We start from the raw sequence: 24,965 nt of genomic DNA, 5'->3' as shown, positions 1-24,965 counted from the left end.
TAGGGTTTAGAGTTGCTTAGGAATATGAATTAGGGTAGAATTAGGGTTAAAATTTGGGTTGGGGTGTTTTTTTTGAATTTTTCTATTTTTCCCTCTCTCTCTTTTTTCTTTTCCAGAACTTCCGCGCGGCCGCCCCACATACCCGTGCGGCTGCGCCGTATTCCTGACATTTCCGCGCGGCCGCCCTGCTTTTAGAGCATGCGCGCCGGGCTTCTGAAAAACTGAAAAAAAAATTGCTTTTTTTTCATCTTTTTCTTTTTGTTGAACCTACTATACAACAAACATGGGTTGCCTCCCACGAAGCGCTTGGTTTACGTCTCTAGCTTGACATGAAACTTCGAATCAAGTTGTTGAAAGAACGACGCTCACCACCTCCCGGTTTGCCATATCTCCATAGTATTGCTTCAATCTCTGCCCATTCACCTTGAACGCTTGATCCGAATGCGTATCAAAAATCTCCACAGCTCCACGTGGAAACACCGTTTTGACTGTGAATGGCCCTGACCACCTCGACTTAAGTTTTCCCAGAAAAAGTCGGAGATGAAAGTTATACAATAGAACCTTCTGACCGGACACAAAAGACTTGCGTACTAGTCTCCTATCATGCCATCTCTTGACTTTCCCCTTATACACTTTGTTATTCTCATAAGCCTGTAGTCGAAACTCCTCGAATTCATTTAGTTGAAGCATTCTTTTCTCTCCAGCAGCTTCCATGTCAAGATTTAGCTTCTTCAAAGCCCAATATACTTTATGCTCTAACTCCATAGGCAAATGACACGCCTTCCTATACACCAACTGGAAAGGAGACATACCAAGAGGAGTCTTGAATGCTGTTCTATATGCCCAAACAGCTTCATCTAACTTCAAAGACCAATCTTTTCTTGATGGACTCTCCACCTTCTCCAGGATACGTTTAATCTCCTGATTAGACACTTCAGCTTGCCCATTAGTTTGAGGATGGTAAGTTATGGAAATATGATGATTCACGTGATACTTTTCCATCAATGCAGTGAACTTGCGATTGCAGAAATGCGATCCCTCATCACTGATTACGATTCTTGAAGTGCTGAAATGCATGAATATTTGCTTATGAAGGAAATTAATCAACACCTTAGCATCATTGGTTGGTAATTCTATCATCTCTACCCATTTGGACATATAATCAACCGCCAACATAATATACTGATTATTGCAGGATGAGACAAATGGCCCCATGAAGTCGATTCCCCAAACATCGAAAATCTCTATTTCGAGCATCACATTAAGAGGCATCTCATATCTCTTGGATATATTACCAACATGTTGGCCGCGATCACATCTCGAAATAAATTGATGACCATCCTTAAACAAAGTAGGCCAGAAGAATCATGCTTGAAGGATACGAGTTGTTGTCTTCTCTCCACCATAATGTCCATCATACACAGTAAAATGACAGTCTCGCAAGATTCCCTCAGTCTCACTATACAGAATGCATCGCCTGATAATCTGGTCAGCTCCATGTCTAAACAAAAATGGCTTATCCCATCGATACCACTTTACCTCATGTAGAAACTTCTTCCTTTGAGCATAGGAGAGATCGGGGGGAATGACATTACTCACAAGATAGTTCACAATATATGCAAACCATGGCTCTTCTTCTTACACCCAGATCAACATCTAATCCTCCCAAGTTTTACCTTGATCTTCCAAGCGTGATAAATGATATGCCACTTGATTTTCTATACCTTTTCAATCCTTGATTTCCAGCTCGAATTCCTGAAGTAAGAGAATCCATTGAATTAATCAAGGTTTTGAATCTTTCTTCAAGACAAGATATCGAATAGCAGCATGATCAGTGTAAATTGTCACCTTTGTCCCAAGCAAATAAGATCGAAATTTCTCGAAACCATAGAAAATTTCTAGCAACTCCTTCTCTATAGTAGTGTAATTCAGCTGAGCACCATTAAGGGTCTTACTAGCATAGTAAACCACATGGAAAATGTTTTGCTTCCTATGGCCAGGAACTGCTCCAACTGCATAGTCACTAGCATCACACATCATCTCGAAGGGCTCATTCCAATCAGGTGCAATAATCACATGTGGTGTAGTCAAACTCTTTTTCAAGCCCTCAAAAGCAGCTAGACATTCGTCATCGAATTTGAAGGGAACATCCTTTTCCAGCAAATTGCACAAAGGCTTAGAGATTTTGGAGAAATCTTTGATGAATAGCCGATAAAAACTCGCATGACTAAGAAAATTGCGGACTCCTTTAACTGAGATTGGCGGAGGAAGATTTTGAATGACCCCCACCTTGGCCTTATCCACCTCAAGACCCTTGCTAGATACCTTGTGCTCAAGAATGATACCATGTTGCGCCATGAAGTGACATTTTTCCCAATTGAGCACCAGATTGGTCTCAACACATCTTTTCAGCACCAACCCAAGATTGTGTAAGCATTCGTCATAAGAAGTACCAAACACGGAAAAGTCATCCATAAACACCTCCACATTAGTTCCAATCATATCTGAGAAAATGGCCATCATGCATCTCTGAAAAGTAGTCGGTGCACCACAAAATCCGAAAGATACTCGACGAAAAGCAAAAGTTCCAAATTTGACAAGTAAACATGGTCTTCTCTTGATCTTCAGGAGCAATGCAAATCTGATTATATCCCAAATATCCATCCAGAAGACAATAGTACTCATGACCAGCCAACCTATCAAGTATGTGATCAATAAATGGAAGCGAAAAGTGATATTTCCTTGTGGCTTTATTTAGCTTTCAATAATCCATGCAAACTCTCCATCATGTGACTGTCCAAGTAGGGATGAGCTCATTCTTCTCATTAGCTACAACTTTAATGCCTCCCTTCTTAGGCACACACTACACCGGACTCACCCACGAACTGTCAGATATAGGATAAATGATTCCTGCATCTAGCCATTTCAGAATTTCTTTCTTCACAACCTCCTTCATGATAGGATTTAGCCTCCTTTGTTGCTCCACAGTTGGTTTACTTCCTTCCTCAAGTAGAATTTTATGCATACAATAAGAAGGGCTGATTCCCTTAATATCTGCTATAGTCCATCCAATTGCTGATTTAAACTCTCTCAGAATTCTTAAGAGCTTATCTTCATCACTTACTAAAATGTCAGATGCAATAATAACAGGCAAAGTAGATGCATCACCTAAAAATGCATACCTCAAGTATTCAGGTAGTGGTTTGAGCTCAAGTGTTGGAGCTTCTTCGATAGATGTCTTGAGACGCTTTGGAGAATTTTTCAGCTCTTTCAATCCAAGAGACTCGAAAGGCAAGTCCAACTTCCTCTTCCATGGGAATGCATTCAAAATACTGCATTTGCTCTTCCCCTTCTTCATTTTCACTATCAGAATCCCCCGTTAATGTTCTTTCGAAGGCGTTAGTCCTTAGCAAGTGATCAAGCTCCGAAGTCACTACGGAGTCGACCAACTCCACTTTAAAGCACTCTTCTTCATCATTAGGGAATTTCATTGCATTAAAGATATTGAACGTGACATCCTGACCTTGAACTCTCATGGTTAGTTCACCCTTTTGCACATTGATAAGAGGTCGGCCCGTAGCTAAAAATGGCCTTCCCAAGATAATGGGACTCTTCTTATCTTCCTCGAAGTATAGAATGACGAAATCAGCAGGGAAGGTAAGTTTATCCACTTTAACCAACAAATCATCTACTACTCCTCGCGGATAAGTGATGGACCGGTCAGCCAGTTGCAAAGAAATGTTCACAGGTTTTGGATAAGGTAGTCCAAGTTTCTTAAAAACGGACAAGGGCATCAGATTGATTCTAGCTCCCAAGTCCCACAAACACTTATCGAATGACATATTACCAATGGTGCAAGGTATCGTGAAGCTTCCTGGATCTTTAAGCTTAGGAGGTAGTTTTTGTTATAGCATAGCACTGCAGTCTTCCGTTAGAGCAACGGTTTCCAACTCTTCAAGTTTTAGCTTTCGAGATAGAATACCCTTCATGAACTTGGCATAACTCGGCATCTATTCTAGAGCTTCAGCAAAAGGTATGTTAATGTGCAACTTTTTAAAAACCTCCAAAAACTTAGCAAATTGCTTATCAAAATTTTGCTTTTGAAGTCTTTTAGGATATGAAGGAGGTGGGTAGAACTGTTTATCCCTTGTATTACCCTCAAGAGGATTTCTTTGAATAGCTTTCTTCTTCGGTTCCACCTTGGCATCCTTATGCACAACCTTTTCAGCTACAACCTCATTTTCTGGAATTGGCAAAGGTGCAGATGCACCTGCATTCTGAACAGAATCTTCAGAATCTTTATCTTCCTGAATTTGGGGGATTGTAACATTTCCAGACCTCAATATGATTGCCTCCAACTGCTCATTGACTTCCCTCTTGCCTGGATTAGCTTTTGTATCACTAGGAAGAGTTCCTGGTTAACGGTTCAACAAAGCATGGGCAATTGGCCCTATTTTATTCTCCAAAGTCTTGATGGAAACTGCTTGGCTTTTGCACAGAAGCCTCAACTCCTCCAATTCAGATTTTTCATTAGTAGATTGACTGGCACTTACATGCGGTTGCTGTTGGAGTTGTTGTCTTGGTGCATAATGTTATTGAAAACAAGGAGGGTTGAATCGCTTTGCTCCAAACTACTGATAAGGCTGTTGTACCGCATTCTGATTGTTGCTCCAACTGAAATTAGGATGGTTGCGATTGATAGGATGATAAGTGGCAGGAACTGGTTGTTTCGACCTCTGAAAGTTGCTCACCTACTGAGTTGGCTCACTAGATAAAGCACACTGCTACGTCTCATATGCACCAGCACAAAACTCACAGACGCTAATGATCAGATTAACTCCATAATTAGCCAAAGAATCCACTTTCGTCGTTAACGCCTTTAGTTGAGCAACTATAGCAGTAGCTGTATCCACCTCCAGATTTCCTACTACCTTGCCTTGAGGTAGTCTTTGAGTTATGTTCTGATATTTATTAGCAGCCATCAATTCAATTAGCTCATAAGCTACATCATAGCTCTTAGCCCATAATGCTCCACCTGATGCTACATCGAGCATAGGTCTCGACTGTGCTCCCAACCCATTATAAAAGCAATTGATAATCATCCAATCAGGCATTCCATGATGAGGACACTTCCTAAGCATCTCCATATAGCGCTCCCAAGCTTCACACAAATTTCTCCCGATTGCTGCACAAATTGAGTAAGAGCGTTCCTGATTGCAGCTGTCTTCGCCATAGGGAAGAATTTAGTGAGAAACTTTTGATCAAGATCCTCTCAAGTAGTGATAGAACCTGGTGGTAGAGAATGCAACCAATACTTAGCTTTATCCCTTAGAGAGAATGGAAAAAGCCTCAGCTTCACAGCATCTTCAGAAATATTATTGAGCTTAAAAGTGACACATATATCGATGAAATTTGTGCATGTTGGGATATTCTGTTGGAGAACCCCCAAACTGGACTGAATTCTGCACCATCTGTATCGTGCTAGACTTGATTTCAAAGGTATTAGCCGCAATGGCTGGTCTGACAATGCTAGACTGAATGTCATTGATCTTCGGTTGTTAGTCGCTAAACACGCGCTAATAATACATGCAAGTATACGAGTTCATAAGTAGTATAGAATCTTTTCTAGTTCATTTCCACAGAGACTGTATTGGTTAACTAATTAATTCACGCACTTAAGCAACAATGTATGGTTATTATTCAATGCTAAGACTATAACAAATTGAGGTCGTTTATAACTAAGAATTAAACTAACAATTATAACTAAGAGAATAAGATTGATTAAATTAATATATATGACAAGCATGGGATTCTAACTTCATTAAATACTTCATTCAATGGCCTTATTATTCTTAACCTTAGCATGCAATGGTGATGACACTAATCAGACAACACGAAACTGATAAACGCCAACTTTCGTTGCACAAGTACCATACTACCAGACATCCATAAAAGAGATAGAAGCTGAATAGACACCAATTATATTGAGACCCTATATGTCTATAGAATTTGACAACATAACAGTTTAAGCACAAGTTATCTATCTTGATTACACAGGGCAAGTAAGATGGTAAAAATTACCTACGCATCATGCATAATAAATACATGAACATATGCTAGCATGGCAAGTTCTAAATCCTTAAATTCACTTTTGCTTCATTAAATATTAACACACTATCTTATAAGTTCGCGACGCTCATAGGACGAATACGCACAACCAATACTAGGATATCATACAATCACCACATACCAAGGCATCAAACAATTTAACTAAAGAAATCTATAAATAAATACGCTAAAACCCCACGATAACGATTAGCCCATAATCGGACTCATCATCAACGTGGGTTCCGATGAAAACATGGTATGACAAATGTAGTCTTTATAACGAATAAATAAAACCAAGTACGAAACAAGAGTAAGGTTCACAAGTAAGAAAACTAGCATCCAAATACAACTTAAAACAAAGATTTACAAGTAAAAACAAGATCTTCTTCGTCTTCGTTAAATCGTGCTAATACGGTCTTCTCACGGCTCTCCTTGGTTCGTCTCTGACTTGATATATCTTGATATCTTATTAAAAACGATCTAAAGATGTTTATATAGCAGCCCCATGTAGTGTAGAATTCTTTCTCTAAAAAACCAAGTAGAAACAGGAATCTGTCATCCCGACACGGCGCGGCCGCGCGCTTGATCAGCGCGGGCGCACTGGCTTTCTGTACTTCGGGAGCGGCCGCGCGCTTGATCAGCGATGGCGCGCTGGCTTCTGCCAGAAATTATTTTCTCCATTTTTCTTGCAACTTCGAGCCGGCTTCAACAAGCTTTTATTCCAACACCACCTTGACACTAAATTAGCACCAAAACAATGCTAATTCACCTGACTACCTAGATAATGCCTGAAATGCAAAAACACTCGAAAATACGTTTAAAACACTTAACAAATTGAGTATAAATGCATCAATTCAAAGCTTATTAGATCATAATAAAGTGTCATAAATGCCACTCAATATACCCTCAAACTTGAATCAATGCTTTTCCTCAAGCATAAACAGACTCAAAGAACAAGAAACAAAAATGTATGAATGCAACGATCCCCGTAGAATAACTCAACCACTCAACAAGCAACATATCAACAAATGTAGCTACTCACATAAAGATCAATTGAATCATCCAAATCAACTTACAAACCAGAGATGTGTGTGTGTGTAGATGCTTACAGATATACTATCATAACTAGATCGACAATCATGACTCACTACTTATCAAAATAATCGCAAGCTTATAAATAGATAAAAAGCTAGACTCAAAATAACTTATAACACTTCAATTCTTATATTGGAATTTTTTGTGGATTCATGCTTTTATTCACAATAAAATAACATAAGTATGCTTATTTGATCGTGCAATGAGCGAGGTCCACAAAAGACTTATACAATAGTACCCATGTAGCGAGCATTAGGTTAGTGGATCCTAGACTATAAACGCCTTAGGTCACTAGGCATAAAGTCCCCTAAGAACTTAATAACTCGAGTACTAAAGAGCCCACTCGTGATCAATTATTCTTAAAACATATTTTTTTATTTTTCTTCTTTTCTTTTTTTTCTTTTTTTAACGAATTTCTGAACGAGTGCGTTTCGCTCCATCTCGTTCAACCCTAGACTACTCATATGAATATGAGCCGTCTACTAGCCATTTGACACCTAGCCACAACTAACAATGAAATCCAAATTTCTCCAATCTTTAAATATCCATGTCTTTTATTATTAAGAGAATATCCTAAATTCTAAATATAAGAAAGTGATTAAACCTCCACAAACAAACAAACCATGACTAAGATCTAGCACTCTAGCAACCTATAAGACTTAGTGAAATACAAGTGTCTCTAGCATGCAAATCAATCCAATAAGACTCAACATCACTAAATACGACATCACTATACTAGCATCAATATTACAAGTCAACTGGAAAAATTATCTAAGGGATCATGTTATAATGCACTACATGAACTATATGAACAAACTAACATCAAAACTATCAAAAATTAAAAAAAAATCTACATGGCAAAATATACAAACTATATGAACTAAACTATCATGAATATGCAACTATATGAGACTCACACAAAACTATATTCCTTCAACTACTACCCTCAAACTGAAAATATCACTGTCCTCAGTGAAGGTAATAGTAAGGAATTAGGCATACCTACTGCGAATCAGAATCCTCACCCTCAACGGGTGGAGTGTCAGGTGTGTCTAGAGGCAGATACACGGAATCCTCACCAAAAACTGGCAACTGGATGTCAACACCAGTGGCTCTGAAAGCTGTCTCAAGTTCCTGGGTGAGATCGTGTACAAACCGACTATGGATGTCATACATAGCATCCATCCTCCTCGCAAGATGCCTATACTGCGTCGAACTCAAACCAGCTCCCATCTCTGCTCCTGCTGCCTCCTGCTGCTGCGACGAACCAGCCTCATCTCCATACTGAGCTCTCCAAGCTGCTCGATAGGCATGCTGAAAACCTCCCGCCGTAGCTGCTTCCATAGGCACACCACCTGGAAGATGATCATATGAATACCCAAGCCCCTTAGGATCGGGTTCCCTCCATACCACTCTTGCATGCTCAACAATGTAGAACTGTCGATAGGAGCACTAGGAAGCTGTAGCTGCTTATGTGCTGGCCAATAAACACCAACCGCCACGCAAAACTTCATCACAACGGACGTATACGGAATAACACCTGTAGTACCTCCTCTCAAAAATCTCAAAATCCCCTGATATATCACCATCCCCAAATCAATGTAATCACCCTAAAGAATACCCCATAGCAGACGAGAACGCTTCACAGTAATCTCATGCACATGCAAAGATGGCATGATGTTAGCACAAATAAACGAGTTCCAAGCCCGTGCAAACCTGTTCATGCACGAAGCAGGGAACGTGGAGTAATCAGTAGTGCCCCTCTTGAATTTCCAATGAGTATCGGGCACACAGAGAGTAGCAACGATGAGATCCAAATCAAATTCCTCCAGAGTCTTATCATTCCAAGTGTCCTGACCCACCTTCCTTGTAGGCTGCTCAATCACCGTCCTGATAGCATCAGCACTGTACTCTACAGTCCTCCCCCTTACCATCGTGAAACCATTCTTCTCCGCCTTGGCATTTGTATAGAACTCCCGCACAACACTCATGGGCACAGCATCTCGAGAATTATCTCTAACAACTTACCATCCTTCCCTGATGGCAGAAAACCTCGCTCCTTAGCAATAGGCTTCGAGATAAGCCTCGTGTACTCTTCCTCAGCCTCAGGAATAGAAAACATGGGCCTCACACCACCCGCAGATAAAGAATTGGTGGTGTTGCTGCCAACTTGGGTTCTTTGCCTCTTGGGTGCCATCGAGATTGCAGAAGAGAGAATAAAAGCTTAAGTGTTTAGAGAGAATTTTGTGTTTGAGAGTTTGTGATGTAGTGGAGAAGTTGTGTGTAAGTGTATGTATTTATAATTGGAGAGGTGTGAATTCTATAAGGAATAAAAATGGGAATTGATTGTGGGAATCGTGGGAATAATGGAATTAATTAGGAGAGGGAATTATGGGATGTGGAAGAGTAAAAATCGGGTTGAAATTGATCTTTTGGTTAATAACCCCGATTTCCTCTTAAAACTGTTATTTTTTATTTTATTTTTTTTCGAACAGGGACCCGGCGCGGCCGCGCGCTAGGATAGCGCGGGCGCACTCACTCTCTGGAAAATCGGCGCGGTCGCGCGCTAGATCAGTGTGGGCGCGTTCACTTACTGGAAAAATAGCACGGTCGCGTGCTGGATCAGCACGTGCGCGCTTGGTCACTGGAGTTGGCCCTGAATTTTCTTCTTTTTCTGTTTTTTTATGTTTTTCTCCTTTTTTCTTGCTTCCTCTTCCTACTAATGTACAACAAACTTGGGTTGCCTCCCAAGAAGCGCTTTTTTATGTCGCTAGCTCGACGTAGAATCTCGAGATCAAATGGACAATAGAACGGCACTAACCACCTTACGGTTTATCATGTCACCATATTAATGCTTCAACCTCTGACCATTTACCTTGAATGCTTGGCCCGGATTATTCTCAAAAATTTCCACCGCTCCATGTGGAAACACAGTTTTGACAATAAACGGTCCTGGCCATCTTGACTTCAACTTTCCAGGAAAAAGACGGAGACGAGAGATGAATAAAAGAACTTTTTTCCCCGGCACAAATGATTTGAGCACTAGACCTCGATCGTGCCACCTCTTGACTTTCTCCTTGTACATTTTGTTGTTCTCATAAGCTTTAAGTCGAAACTCATCGAGTTTATTCAATTGAAGCATCCTCTTCTTTCCAGCCGCATCCAAATCCAGATTCAACTTCTTCAAAGCCCAGTATATTTTATGCTCGAGCTCCACAAGTAAATGACACCATTTACCATAAACCAACTGAAATGGCGACATTCCCAATGGAGCTTTATAAGCTGTTCTATAAGCCCAAACAGCTTCATCAAGCTTTAAAGACCAATCTTTCCTTGATGGACACACCACTTTCTCTAAAATGCGCGTGATCTCTCTGTTAGATACCTCAGCTTGACCATTTGTCTGAGGATGATAAGCCGTAGCAATGCGATGATTCACATTATACCTTTTCATCATAGCAGTGAACTTGCGATTGTAAAAATGCGACCCCTCATCCCTGATTATGACTCTTGGAGTTCCAAACCTTGTGAATATCTGCTTGTGAAGAAAATTAAGCACCACTTTCGCATCATTTGTTGGCAACGCCTTAACTTCAACCCATTTCGACACGTAATCAACCGCCAACAAGATATACTAACTGTTACAAGATGAGACAAATGGCACCATGAAGTCAATTCCCCAAACATCGAAGACTTCAACTTCCAAAAGCACATTAAGAGGCATCTCATCCCTTTTAGACATATTACCCATACGTTGACATCGATCACATTTCAAAACGAACTGATGAGCATCTTTAAATAATGTCGGCCAAAAGAAACCTGCTTGGAGAATACGAGCTACTGTTTTTTCTCCTCCATAATGTCCTCCATAAGCCGTTGAATGGCAATCTCACAAGATTCCCCCGTTTCTCTATAAAGAATACATCTCCTGATTATTTGGTCAGCTCCTTATCGAAAAAAAATGGCTCATCCCACATATACCACTTTACTTCATGTAAAAATTTCTTCCTTTGAGCAGAAGATAAGTCGGGAGGCATAATATTACTCACAAGGTAGTTCACAATGTCTGCAAACCACGGTTCTTCTTCTTGCACTCCAAACAGCTGCTCGTCGGAAAAAGACTCATTTATCAATGTCTTATCCAATGAAGTAGCATTAGGATTTTCTAAACGCGAGAGATGATCAGCGACTTGATTTTCCGTTCCCTTTCTGTACTTGATCTCTAGTTCAAATTCTTGGAGCAAAAGAACCCATCTAATCAATCTAGGTTTCGAGTCCTTCTTTGAGACGAGATATCGAATTGCAGCGTGATTAGTGAAAACTGTCACCTTAGTCCCAAGTAGATAAGATCGAAATTTCTCAAAACCATAGACAATAGCCAAAAGTTCTTTCTCCATAGTAGTATAATTCATTTGAGCATCATTTAAGGTCTTACTAGCATAGTAGACCATATAAAATATGTTGTTCTTCCTCCGCCCAAGAACTGCTCCAACTGCATAGTCACTTGCATTACACATCATCTCAAAAGGTTCATTCCAATCAGGTGCAGTTATGATCCGTGCCATAATTAAACTCTTCTTTAATATCTCAAAAGCTACGAGGCACTCGTCGTTAAACTTGAAAGGAACATCTTTCTCTACCAGACTGCACAATGGCTTCAAAATCTTAGAAAAGCTTCGAAGAAACGCCTGTAGAAACCTGCATGTCCAAGAAAACTGCGAATTCCCTTAACAGAAATAGGTGGGGGAAGATTCTCAATGACCCTCACCTTGGCCTTATCCACCTCAAGACCCTTACTAGAAACCTTATGCCCAAGAATAATGCCATGTCGCACCATAAAGTAACATTTCTCCCAATTAAGAACCAGATTGGTCTCAACACACCTCTTGAGAACGTGTCCAAGATTTTGCAAGCACTCATCAAACGAGTCGCCAAAGACTGAGAAGTCGTCCATGAACACTTTCACATTCTAGCCAATCATATCAGAAAAGATGGCCATCATACATCTCTAAAATATGGTTGGCGTACCACAAAGACCAAAAGAAACTAGTCTAAAGGTGAAAGTACCAAATGGACAAGTGAAAGTCGTTTTCTCCTGATCTTCTCGAGCGATATAAATTTGATTATAACCCGAATAACCATCCATAAGACAATAATACTCATGACCAGCCAACCTGTCGAGCATCTGATCAATAAAAGGCAAAGGGAAGTGATCCTTCCTAGTGGCTTTGTTCAGCTTCCTATAGTCCATGCAAACTCTCCACCCCGTGACTGTTCTAGTAGGAATAACCTCATTCTTCTCATTTGCTACCACAGTAATTCCCCCTTTCTTTGGCACACATTGAACCGAGCTTACCCATAAACTGTCAGAAATAGGGTAGATGATCCCTGCATCTAGCCACTTAAGAATTTCCTTCTTCACTACCTCCTTCATGATCGGATTAAGCCTTCTTTTCTGCTCGACCGTGGGCTTGCTACCTTCCTCTAGCAGAATTTTATGCATGTAGTAAGAAGGGTTGATTCCCTTGATATCAGTTATAGTCCAGCCAATTGCCGATTTAAACTCTCTCAAAATCCTCAAAAGCTTTTCCTCATCACTACCTGAAAAGCCAGGTGCAATAATAACAGGCAGAGTAGATGCATCACCTAAAAATACATACCTCAAATGCTCAGGTAAAGGCTTAAGCTCAAGAGTGGGAGCTTCCTCAATAGATGGCTTGAGGCGTTTAGGAGCTTTGTTCAATTCCTCCATTCCTAGAGATTCAAAAGGCATAGCAATCTTCCTCTTCCAGGGAGAAGCATTTAAATATTGCAATTGTTCTTCACCTTCGTCATCTTCACTATCTGAGTTCCCCGACAAGGCTTTTTCTAAGATATCGGACCTGAGCAATTGGTCAAGTTCCGATGTGACCACCGAATCAACCAACTCCACTTTTAAGCACTCCTCATTATCAGTAGAAAATTTCATAGCATTGAACACATTAAAAGTCACATCCTGATTCAAAACTCGCATTGTGAGCTCACCCTTCTACACATCTATCAAGGTTCGGTCAGTCGCCAAGAAAGGTCTCCCCAATATTATGGGAATCTTCTTATCCTCCTCGAAATCAAGAATGATGAAATCAGCAGGAAAGATGAGTTTATCAAAATTGACCAAGACATCCTCCACAATACCTCGTGGATATATAATAGAACGGTCGGCCAACTGCAACGTCATATAAGTCAGTTTTGGATCAGGCAAGTCCAACTGCTTGAAGATTGACAAATGCATCAGATTGATGCTAGCTCCCAAGTCACATAAGCATCTGTCAAAAGACACTTTTCCAATAGTACACTGAATAGTGAAGCTTCCTGGATCCTTAAGCTTCGGAGGCAACTTCTGTTGCAGCACAGCACTGCATTCCTCCGTAAGAGCGACTGTCTCTAAATCATCTAGCTTCACCTTTCGAGAGAGAATACCTTTCATAAACTTTGCATAACTAGGCATTTGCTCAAGAGCCTCGGCAAAAGGTATGTTGATATGAAGTTTCTTGAACACCTCCAGAAACTTTTCAAATTGTTTGTCCAGCTTTTTCTTCTGCAGCCGTTTAGGAAAAGGCGATGGATGATAGATCTGTTTCTCCCCTGTACTACCCTTAGGAGGAGTGTGCTCAACAGTAGTCTTCCTTGGTTCCACTTCTTCATCCTTGTAATAACCCCAATTTTTTGGAATTTTTGAAACCCTTATGAATAGTGTTTTGCTGATTATGCTGAATAAGAAAACTTTTCATGCCACACTATGTAGGGGCTCTTTTATTGATCTTCTGGAATATTATTAGTACTCTATATGATAAATAAGTGTATGTAAAGATCGTCAGAATCCAAATTCGAACACTTTGATTTTTCCCGAAAATCTACCAGATACAGAAAGAATTGAGTATAAGGTAACAGAATAAAAATGATTTAAATTTAAGGATTAAAATAGAGGATCATGAAAGGAATATAATGTATTGAGAAAGGTTAAAGAAACCTAAGTAATAAGATCCCGGGTATGATCCCTCAAACGATAAGCGAAAACGAAAGTTAAGCGAACCGTATAACAGATCAGCGGTCATTAGGCAAGCAATTAAGAGTTAATCAAGGAGGTTAGGGATGATGATGTCATCAAACCAACAAGAAGAGGACAATTTTGAGGGTGACATCACATGATGACCAAAGCATGACATAAGGGAAAGAAGTGTAGTTGATTTATAACCACACAATTTTTTTTTCATGGTTAAAAATGATTAAAACAAAACAAAAGTCAACCAACCAAGGCAAATCAAAACAAATCACAAAAAACACAAAAGCTCTTCCCTTTTCTTCATCAAGCTCTCGGCCAAAATAAACACAGCAACTTCAAACTGTCATATCTCCTTCAATAATCACTCAAATGTTGTGTTCTATAGCTAGTTGGAAAGGTATTGAGATGGCCTACAACTCTTGTTCACAAGTCTCGTCCAAATAAGTATGGTAAGACCCTCATTTTTACAGTTCTTTCAATCGGACTTTTAGAAACTTTAAAGCCTAACTTTGTGTTCTTGATTTCTTTGGAAAGATCAAGCTTGTAGGAGGCTCCATAAGGCTTCCTAGTAACTTTCCACCCTCCAAGAAAGGTATAAATCTTCACACCCTTTAGTAATAAGTTTGAATGTTGAAGTTTGGAGATGGTTTGGATGGATGAGTAGTAATTTGAATGATAAACATGATTCGAGCTTAATTGTTAAGTAGTTTAGTTGAATTTGGAGATGTTATACTATATGATTGGATTGAGATCCTTGAGCTTATTATGACTGAAATCAGTAGCATTGATGTGTATCTTAAGTTGTTGTTGATTGGTAGTTGGATTGATATGATTTGGAATGGTAAAAATTTGGGAAATCGCGTAAACATAGCCGTCGTAATGTCCGATTTACTTTAGACTGTTTTTGCTCTTAACATCAGGACCCGAGAACTCCCTGTTAGGTTTTGACCATTGCCATGATTAGATAGTTCATGTTACGAGATTCGTTTTGATATGTGGTTCGTTTGAATCCGATGTACGGTTTAGGAGAAACGACCGTTTTATGAAACGGCATTTCGCGACCGAACTATTACCCCTCGCCTTACTTTGAAACCTTGGTTAAGGACTTTAAATGACTATTTGGGGTATGAAACATTTATGTAAAGTGCATTAGGCAGTTGGTAAGGTGCTCGCGAAAGAATCGCCTTAAAACTCTTAATGGCTAATTTATTAAAAATGGTGGAGCCGAGGGTACTCGAGCGACTTAAGTGAATCGTTAAGCGCGAAAGCGAACGTTAGGACTCTAAATGGTTAAAGTCTAGTTTCTTAAGCGACCGGGTTTAATTCCGACTTATGTTGTTGTTCATAGGTTATCGGACCCACTCTAAGCTTAAGTCTATCCGGGAGCACTCAGGCAAGTTTTCTACCCGTTATACTGTTGTTGTGATGTATATATGTATATGCATTATCTTGTGATAAGTGCATGATTGTTATTAGCAAATTCTTGCGATATATTGGAGCATGTTGATATGATATATATGCATGCCTGTTTCGTATTCTTGATTTATATATCTGTTGGTTCAAATGCTTATTAGTTGCATAATACCTATGCTAGAGATAAGCAGTAGTTGCGTATACCCTGAGTGTAGGGGACCCAAAGGTGAACCCTTTTCTAAAACCGGGAGTAGATGTTCCCGAGTATATTATATATATATTTATATATATATATATATATATATTGATGTAGTTTTCAAAACTATTAATCGAATAAGGTTTATTCGATAACTTTATATTATTTAATAAATATTATTTCGAATATTCATTCGGGGGCTTATGACTCCTTTTATTTTATTTAATGAATATTATTTCGATTATTCATTCGAGTGCTTATGACTCGGTTTATTTTATTAACTGAATATTATTTGAATATTCATTCGGGGACTTATGACTCAGTTTATATTATTAATGAATATTATTTGAATATCCATTTGAGGACCTATGACTCCGATTATTTACTGAAATATATTATTTATTTTATTAAAGAATAAGGTGTCGATAATCAAACTTATTTTTGATTATTCAAATAAAGATAGTACTTTCGTATAAGTATATCTTTGGTTATTTAATACTCATTTCAAGTATAAGTTTTACAACTTCTACTTCAATTATTTGTATAAAGATTATTCTTTATGGGAATATTATTTAAATAATAATATTCAGATATTTTCTAATATATTGGGACTGATTTACTTTATTAAATCAGCATTACTCCAAACACTCTTTAAAGTGTTTTCGAGTCTTTAAAATGATTTTTAAAAGTTAGAGCGGATCCCAAAACTCATTTTTTATATATTTAAGATCTTCCTTTTAAAGGGGATTTAAATACTCGCTCAAAACCAGAGGGATCCGGCTCTGTGGTGTATTTTATATTCGCAACAAGGTTGCGGTTTTGGTAAATGAATTGATTACTTACCCAACGTTCAGGAAGTAAGTCCATCTATTTGAGTCGGCATAAGCAACATGGGCTCAGTGGGCGTCCATGAAAGTGTAAGTGGCTCAGTGGGAGTCAATCAAATGCGTAAGTGGCTGAGTGGCAGTCCAGCATAAGGTCCTATTGCGACCAGGGTGATGACCAGTGGGGAATTCGTCCGTCTACTAGTAGAAAAGGTTACTTATTGGTATCTTTGCCTGATCAGCAAGATATCAGGTTTATGCCAAGGTTTTCTCCTTTCCAAAATTCATTGGATATTGCAACTCTGTTTATAATTTTCATAACAGAGGTTTTCAAGGAGTGTATGAAATGTATATATATATAGGTGTATATATATATATCGGGACTTAATGAAATATCTCGTAACTTCATTATTTATAATGATATTTCAAGGATTGAATCTATTCAAGTCTTATCTTGTAGTCTCATCTGGGTGATGAACTTTTGAAACTGATTATAACTTGAACGGTGGTAGTTCAAGCAGTATTCAGATATAAGTATATTGGAGTATCTTGTAACTTCATATTTTAAACTTATATCTAGTAAATGATTATCTTGTGCATGTCAAAGATTTTCGGAAAAACGTTGAGACAAGGTTAGATATAGGAGATCACCTTGCAACGATATTTTATACAGTTATAAACTGGAACTCTGTGTATATTATACATGTTAGAGGATTTCAAAGATTGTGAAAAGTATATATGTATATATATACTGAATATTTTGCGACTTGGTCGCGTTAAGATATCAGCTTGGTTCATTTCTTTTTGACCAAAACTTTCATTAGTACTATGAGAATGCTCATATATTGTTAATTATTATACATATTATTTCGGTGGGCTTGTTGCTCACCCTTGCTTTCTTCTTTCATCACACAACATCAGATAGACAAGATGAACAGGACCAAGCTCCCAATTCGCGAGCGGATAGGAAACGTTCCGCAGTTTCCTATAGGCGTTGATGTCGCTGTAGCTGAGGTAGGAACTACCAATAGGCTAGGCTTTCAACTTTTGATGTACCAGACTTATGTATCTCTATTAATTGTAATAATGGCAAAGAAATGTAAATTTATTCAGAAAACCTTTTAAGGTGTAATAGCATATAATTTTGGAATAAAATGACTCGTGTTATTTTTGGATATTCATCTCTGAGACTATAACTTGTGGTGTGTGTGTTTATTATGGGGTCAAAGTACAGAGTAGTTGATTGTTTATTAAGATTGGGTGTTATTAAGGGAAATGGAACTCGTGATAACCCGAATCCCCGACCCCGGATTTGGGGGTGTTACAATCCTGCTGCTATACTTCGTTCCCAGCCCCAGGTTCTTCAGCCAACTCTTGAGTTTGTTCGGGATTCGCAACATTTCCAGACCTTAAAGTGATTGCCTTTACCTGCTCCTTAGCTTCCCTCTTTCCCGGAACTTCAGTGTCACTAGGTAGTGTACCAGGCTGACGATTTAGCAACGCACTGGCAATTTGCCCAATCTAATTTTCCAAGGTCTTTATAGAAACAACTTGACTTTTGCACATAAGCTTCAACTCCTTTAATTCAGATTTTTCATTAGCTTGTTGCAGCTGGAGTTGTTGTCTTGGTGCATATTGCGGTTGCTGAAAACCAGGGGGTTGTACTGCATAGATGGATACTGCTGATAAGGCTGTTGAACCACATTCTGAGTGTTGCTCCAGCTGAAATTAGGATGATTGTGGTTGTTGGGATGATAGGTGGCTGGCACTGGTTGTTGCGATCGCTGGAAGTTGCTCACAAACTGAGCTGATTCACTGAAAATTGTGCACCGATCAGTCTCATGGGCACCAGCACAAAGCTCGCAGACACTAGCGATTTGATTAACTCCATAATTAGCCAAAATGTCAATCTTCATTGTCAAAGCCTTAAGTTGGGCAGCGATAGCAGTTGCTGTGTCCAACTCCAGAATTCCTGTAACTTTTCCTTGAGTCAATCTCTGGGAAGGATTCTGGTACTTATTAGCAGCCATCAGTTCAATAAGTTCATAAGCTTCATCGTAGCTCTTAGCCCAGAAGGCTCCTCCTGATGCTGCATCAAGCATGGGTCTAGAAGTAGCACCCAATCCATTGTAGAAACAGCTGATAATCATCCAATCAGGCATGCCATGGTATGGGCACTTCCTTAGCATCTCCTTGTATCGATCCCAAGCCTCACACAGAGATTCTCCTATTTTCTTAGCAAACTGGGTAAGAGCATTCCTGATTGCAACAGTCTTTGCCATGGGGAAGAATTTAGTTAGAAACTTTTGCGCAAGATCCTCCCAAGTGGTGATAGATCCTGCTGGCAGAGAGTGTAATTAGCACTTAGCCTTGTCCCTCAGAGAGAATGGGAAGAGGCGTAGCTTGATAGCATCTTCAGTCACATCATTGAACTTGAAAGTGTCACAGATCTCGATGAAATCCCTGATGTGCATGTTGGGTCTTCAGTAGGAGAACCCCCAAACTGAACTGAGTTATGTATCATCTAAATCGTACTTGACTTGATCTCAAAAGTGTTATCCCTGATGGCTGGTCTGATGATACTTGACTGAATGTCATTAATCTTAGGCTGAGAATAGTCCATCAAAGCCTTAGGATTTTCTGCTTGATCTCCCATCGCAACTACAACTGGTTCTTCGACTTTCTCTTCTTCTTCTATCTTCTTTTCTTCCTCAATAACTTCCCTTCAAACTACCACAACTTCTTCCTCGGCTTTATCCAGTGTTCTCTTACGAGTACGCGACCGCGTATGCATACACCCTCACTAGAGTACCTGAAATAAGATAAGGAAACAGATAAGTAACAATGTCTGAGTCAATTAACTTTAACGACCACTGATGGAAAGCACATAAATTATAAATTAACACTGCAGTCCCCAGCAGCGGCGCCAAAAACTTGTTAGTCGCTAAACACGTGCTAATAATACACGCAAGTATACGAGCTCGCAAGTAGTATAGAATCTTTTCTATTTCATTCCCACAGAGGTCGTATTGGTTAACTAATTAATTCACGTACTTAAGCAACAATGTATGGTTATTATGTAATACTAAGACTATAAAAAATTGAGGTTGTTTATAACTAAGAATTAAACTAACAATTATAACTAAGAGAATAAGATTGATTAAATTAATATATATGACAAGCATGGGATTCTAACTTAATTAAATACTTCATTCAATAGCCTTATTGTTCTTAACCTTAGCATGCAATGGTGATGACACTAATCAGACAATACAAAACTGATAAACGCCAACTTTCGTTGCACAAGTACCATACTACCATACATCCACAAAAGAGATAGAAGTTGAATAGACACCAATTATATTGAGACCCTATATATCTATAGAATTTGACAACATAACGGTTTAAGCACAAGTTATCTATCTTGATTACACAGGGCAAGTAAGATGGTTAAAATTACCTACGCATCATGCATAACAAATACATGAACCTATGTTAGCATGGCAGGTTCTAAATCCTTAAATTCACTTTCGCTTCATTAAAAATTAACACACTATCTTATAAGTTCGCGACGCTCATAAGATGAATACGCACAACTAATACTATGATATCATACAATCACCACATACTAAGGTATCAAACAATTTAACTAAATAAATCCATAAATAAATCCGTTAAAACCCCACGATAACGATTAGCCCATAATCAGACTTGTAATAACCCCAAATTTTGGACTTTTTGAAACCCTGATGAATAGTAACTTTTGCTGATGATGCTGATTAAGGAAAATTATCAGACCACGATATATAGGAGTACTGTTATGGAAATTCTAAGATCGTATTAGTATTCCATAAAGTAAATGAGTGTATGTAAAGGTCGGTAGAATTCGAATTCGAACACTTTGATTTTTCCCGAAAATCCACCAGATACTGAAAGAATTGAGTATAAGGTAACATGATTAAAGTAGTACTAAGCTACTTTAGACTTTACCACAAACATAATTTTTGACACTTTATACTTTATATTACTCTAAAAGTTCATAAGTCATTTCATAGTAACCATGCACTTTAATACCTCAGTACCTATAAGCTTTTTATGACCAGCTACTATCACATAGTCAAACATACCATTTAACTTACTTGCTCTTTATACTATTTCAAGAATAAACAAGTAAATAATAAACCATTCTATAAAAACTAAGTACATTGACTTATAAACACTTTACACAACTAGTACATTATTATGGATACTAGTTTACAATCAAAACGGACCAAATAGCCAAACACATTTAACAACCAAGGACATAAACCAATTTCAATAAGTCACATACAAGCACACACCATCACACAAACACACATATTCTATCGTATTTACCATATTAAAGCTAGATACAAGATTACTCATCAAAATGTCTTATACATAGACTATTAAGAGTTTAAAATATAACCCGGCCATCTCGAAAAAATGTCAATTTACTCTGTTATATTAAAGTCAAATGAAAAATCATAAATCATGAAAGTTGTAGATACTTCTGAGATCTTTCCAGAAGGGTAAGGATCATTAAAAATGGATAAATAACGAATTCGAAAATTGGATAAATGTGGGCTGCCTGAACAGAGTCAGGCCCTGATCACAGAAGTAATTTGACATTTAAGACTCCTAAATAACAGAATATGACTCTGAGTTGTGAACACAAAATGTAGAGTTTGAAAAGATCTTTTCAGAATGGTATTCTTCAAAATTTTATGATAAATATTTAATTTACTATAAATTTTCAAAGTCTGCCTCTCAGTTTTGAAAATGTTCTGGCAGGTTATAAAAACTGTAGAAATCACCTCCTTATAAGCAGAATTTCGAAAAACTTAAAGAATCAAAGTTGTAGAGAATTGAATTATCTTCCTAGAGACTCTGAAATCATAACATTCCAACCTGTAATGAATTTTATACGAATTTAGCAAGAAAATAGAACCTCATACTTTGAAATCAAACCTTATATCTTTATAACTATAAATTCATAAAAGAACACTACATGCAAAGGAGATTAATTACATACAACACATTTTAAACAATTAGATTCACTTAAACACTCTTATCACCATCAACTACATCACATGAGTCAAGAAATCCATTCCCTCATATATACATATACACAAGCCGCATATATATATACTCCCATGATACAAAACTTTAGTACTTTAAACCACTAAATTAACAACTATTTTTACCAAGAAACACCATATACATACACATTCTTCACATATACATACGCCCGCATGTATACAACACACATAAGACACCAATTTCCAACATACAACTATAATCCATGACATGCAATTCGAATTAAGTAACACTAACACGCTATTACTCAATAAACTCAAGTGAAATCACATGAAACTCTAGTTTCTCCCTCAACAAACATCAAACTCAAATATACAAATATACCAGCATGCAAAGTACAAGTTTAATGTAAAAGAAGAGAAAAGATTAGATCCTTACCTAGCAACAAAGGAAGAAGAAAAAGTTGTGTGCTTGTGTGTGTGGTTTTTGGCCGGGGAAAAGAAAACCGAGAGGAAGAGGTAAAATGAGGAAAGAAAGAGGGAGGCTGATGTTTTATTCAATAAAATATGGGTATTTTGGTAATTTCACATATAAAAGTTTTTGTTTTAATAGTTTTCTTTTGATAAATGATTGTAAAAATGTTTCTTTAATAAAATACAAACTGTTCTGTGAGTTCTGAATATTACATTTTATATTTTTAAAATGTAGAGCACGAAATTAGCTTCGCATGCATATTTTTAAAATATTTTTCTGATGCACGGTTATTTTTGTATGAATTTTACAAGTTTGACTACGAAAAGTGCAAAAACAGTTCTTAATTCGAATTAAAAATAGGAAATAGCCCAAAATACTCACTTTCACATTATTATAAAGTTTTAATTACCAAAATAATGATTGTAGAAGAATAATAAAAAATTTATTGTTTTCCAACTATTTTTCAGAAATTTAAATAAACATTTATTCACACTTTATTTTTCAATATTCACTTAGAATTTCATAAATAAATTTCCAAGCACTCTAATAATCACATAAATAAATTTCAAACATACTAATAATCACTTAAACCACACTTTAGCATATAAATATCACATATTTTATTTTTTTCTAACTAACTTCTCATATTTCCATAATTCTCACTTTTCCACTTTTCAATTTCCACTATCACGTTTCACTTTCACATTTAAATTTCCATCTTTAAATTTTATAATGCTATTATAGCATCAATAAATCCATAATTCACTTTATCACAATTCCTCTGAAATACATCAGACTGGAGTAAATATATAATTATATATATTTATTTTCTACTTTCACATAAATAGCACAGAAACAAATAATCATTATATTAAAATTTTATGGTCGTTACATTCTCCCCCCCCCCCTTAAAGGATTCTGTCCCCAGAATCACGCCTAAGTAAACAATTAGGGGTACTTCTCGAGCATTTCACTCTCAAGTTCCCATGGGAACTCTTCCACAAGAGGATTTCTCCACAAAACTTTGACTAGGGACACAGATTTATTCCTAAGCGCTTTTCTCTCCGATCTACCATCTTTATCGGATGTTCCTCATAAGACAAGCTAAATCCTTAAGTATCCATATTCTATTTCATGGTCTGCAATTGGAATCCTAAAGTTTAAGAACCATTACACAATATAATGTGAACATGGGGTATGTGCAGAGATAATATCATCTCAAACACGACTTATCTTGTCCTTCAAAACTTTGCATAAATCCTGATGCACAAAATCTCGTCTGATGGTTTGTCTATACTCCAACATATTTAGATTGAAGGTAAGGAATATAAAATACAAAATTCTCACTTGCGCCAATTCTTGATTCAAAAGTTTGTCAATAAAACACATTATTTCGTAATAGTTGATTGGAACTAAGGTTCAATGATCAAGAAGAAAAGAATGAAAATGATATTGAAATGATTGAGAACAACCATATTAGTACTTAAGATGGCCAGTCTTAGTACCATACAGTTCACAACACACATTTAGGTGGCGTCCCACCAAACTATTTGTCACGAAGACAAACAACCATAGTACGTGTATTGTTTGTCTCAATCAGATGACCAAATTTTCAAGGAAACAAAAGATGTTCGAAGGGAGTTGGAAGTATAGAACAGATTCTGGATACTTTTAGAAAACAATAAAAATTACACTTTAGAGTGGTAGAAGAGAAATTTATCATTGTTCATTTTCATAGGTTTCTCATACACGTACTCGTATAACAATTGTAACCCATTCTTTCGTATCTCGAGAGTGGATTACACATCCACATCAATATAGCTTTTCATACCAGATTCATTACTTCTTTTCCATCAATCACGGAAACTCACCAACATGAATATTTGCAGCAATAACCTCTTTCCACGTTATTCACACTCAGAGCTTCTGAATCGCTCTTTCCTCATAATACACTCATAGATCAAAATCTATCTAGGTTCGTTTGATAACATTAATGGTCTTCTTACACATAGAGCCCATAAGGTGATATACCAATATTCGCATTACATTTGCTACGGCATAAATCCACTAACGACGGATGTTCATCCTTAGTTTTATTTACTGTATAAGACGTCCACTCTTAGTATATCATCCCCTGTCTGAATCATCCTTTCTTTTGAAGATGCACTCATTGACGATGAATTGTTCTCATCTACATTTTATTGCCTACACAAACTTGGAACTTATTCCAAAGTCTTTGAGTAATTTTTTGCCTATACCTTTCACAATACACTCTGAAACCCCATACCACATGACTATTATCCTCATCTAGTTGTCTTGTAGAAATGTTTCATTAACCAATTAGATGTGTACTAACTTGATCGAGTTTTACCATCGTTCTTGTCTTATATTAAGTACTTTCTATATAAAGACAAAACTTCTGGCTCCTTTAATCCATACGGGTTTTCTTACTTGTTTCTATACGAATAAATGTCTCCAAATCTTGGGGCACTCAAGTTTCTGTTAGTTTCAAATCATTTGCTAAATGATTTTACTTGCAAGACTTTCGCTGTTCGGTAACTATACTCAATAACCTGACCATATTGTACCAAAATGCATTCTAACCCATTATAAGAAATACTATTATAAATCGCAAGATTGTCTCGATCACCAAGTAGAACCAACATGGTTAGGACACTAACCCTTTCCTTAACTCAAAAAAAATTTCTCTCATGCTTATCTTTCTAATCAAACTTTTCCCTCCTCCTTATTGTCA

At 37.6% G+C, this 24,965-nt stretch overlaps 1 protein-coding gene and 2 non-coding genes across 3 annotated transcripts; 2 read left to right on the top strand and 1 right to left on the bottom strand.

Annotated features, from left to right (window-relative positions):
- Positions 1–342: 342 nt before the first annotated feature.
- Positions 343–2,358, bottom strand: LOC141718603 (uncharacterized). The gene is made up of 3 exons (XM_074520980.1): positions 2,077–2,358; positions 1,849–1,932; positions 343–795 (listed from the first exon to the last, which is right to left on the bottom strand). The coding sequence occupies exons 1-3, from the start codon at positions 2,356–2,358 to the stop codon at positions 343–345; spliced, it is 819 nt and encodes a 272-aa protein (XP_074377081.1).
- Positions 2,359–5,112: 2,754 nt separating this feature from the next.
- LOC141723195 (small nucleolar RNA R71) lies at positions 5,113–5,218 on the top strand. The gene has a single exon (XR_012576182.1). It is a non-coding gene; the product is annotated as a small nucleolar RNA R71 (small nucleolar RNA).
- Positions 5,219–18,838: 13,620 nt separating this feature from the next.
- On the top strand, positions 18,839–18,945 carry LOC141722596 (small nucleolar RNA R71). The gene has a single exon (XR_012575607.1). It is a non-coding gene; the product is annotated as a small nucleolar RNA R71 (small nucleolar RNA).
- The last annotated feature ends 6,020 nt before the right edge of the window (positions 18,946–24,965 follow it).

Source organism: Apium graveolens, chromosome 4, assembly GCF_009905375.1.
Source record: "Apium graveolens cultivar Ventura chromosome 4, ASM990537v1, whole genome shotgun sequence".
Classification (NCBI taxonomy): Eukaryota; Viridiplantae; Streptophyta; class Magnoliopsida; order Apiales; family Apiaceae; genus Apium; species Apium graveolens.
The sequence above is the reverse complement of the archived record's forward strand: the minus strand, read 5'-3'. Positions and strand labels throughout refer to the sequence as shown.

What these genes read in the sequence shown, in the direction of transcription:
- LOC141718603 (XM_074520980.1), bottom strand. Translation starts at nt 2,358, where the DNA reads ATGGCGCAACATGGTATCATTCTTGAGCACAAGGTATCTAGCAAGGGT. An exon ending in AGAGTTTGACTACACCACAT is followed by an intron (nt 1,933 to 2,076) that starts GTGATTATTGCA and finishes AATGGTGCTCAG; the next exon opens with CTGAATTACACTACTATAGA. An exon ending in CTTATTTGCTTGGGACAAAG is followed by an intron (nt 796 to 1,848) that starts GTGACAATTTAC and finishes TCTCCTTTCCAG; the next exon opens with TTGGTGTATAGGAAGGCGTG.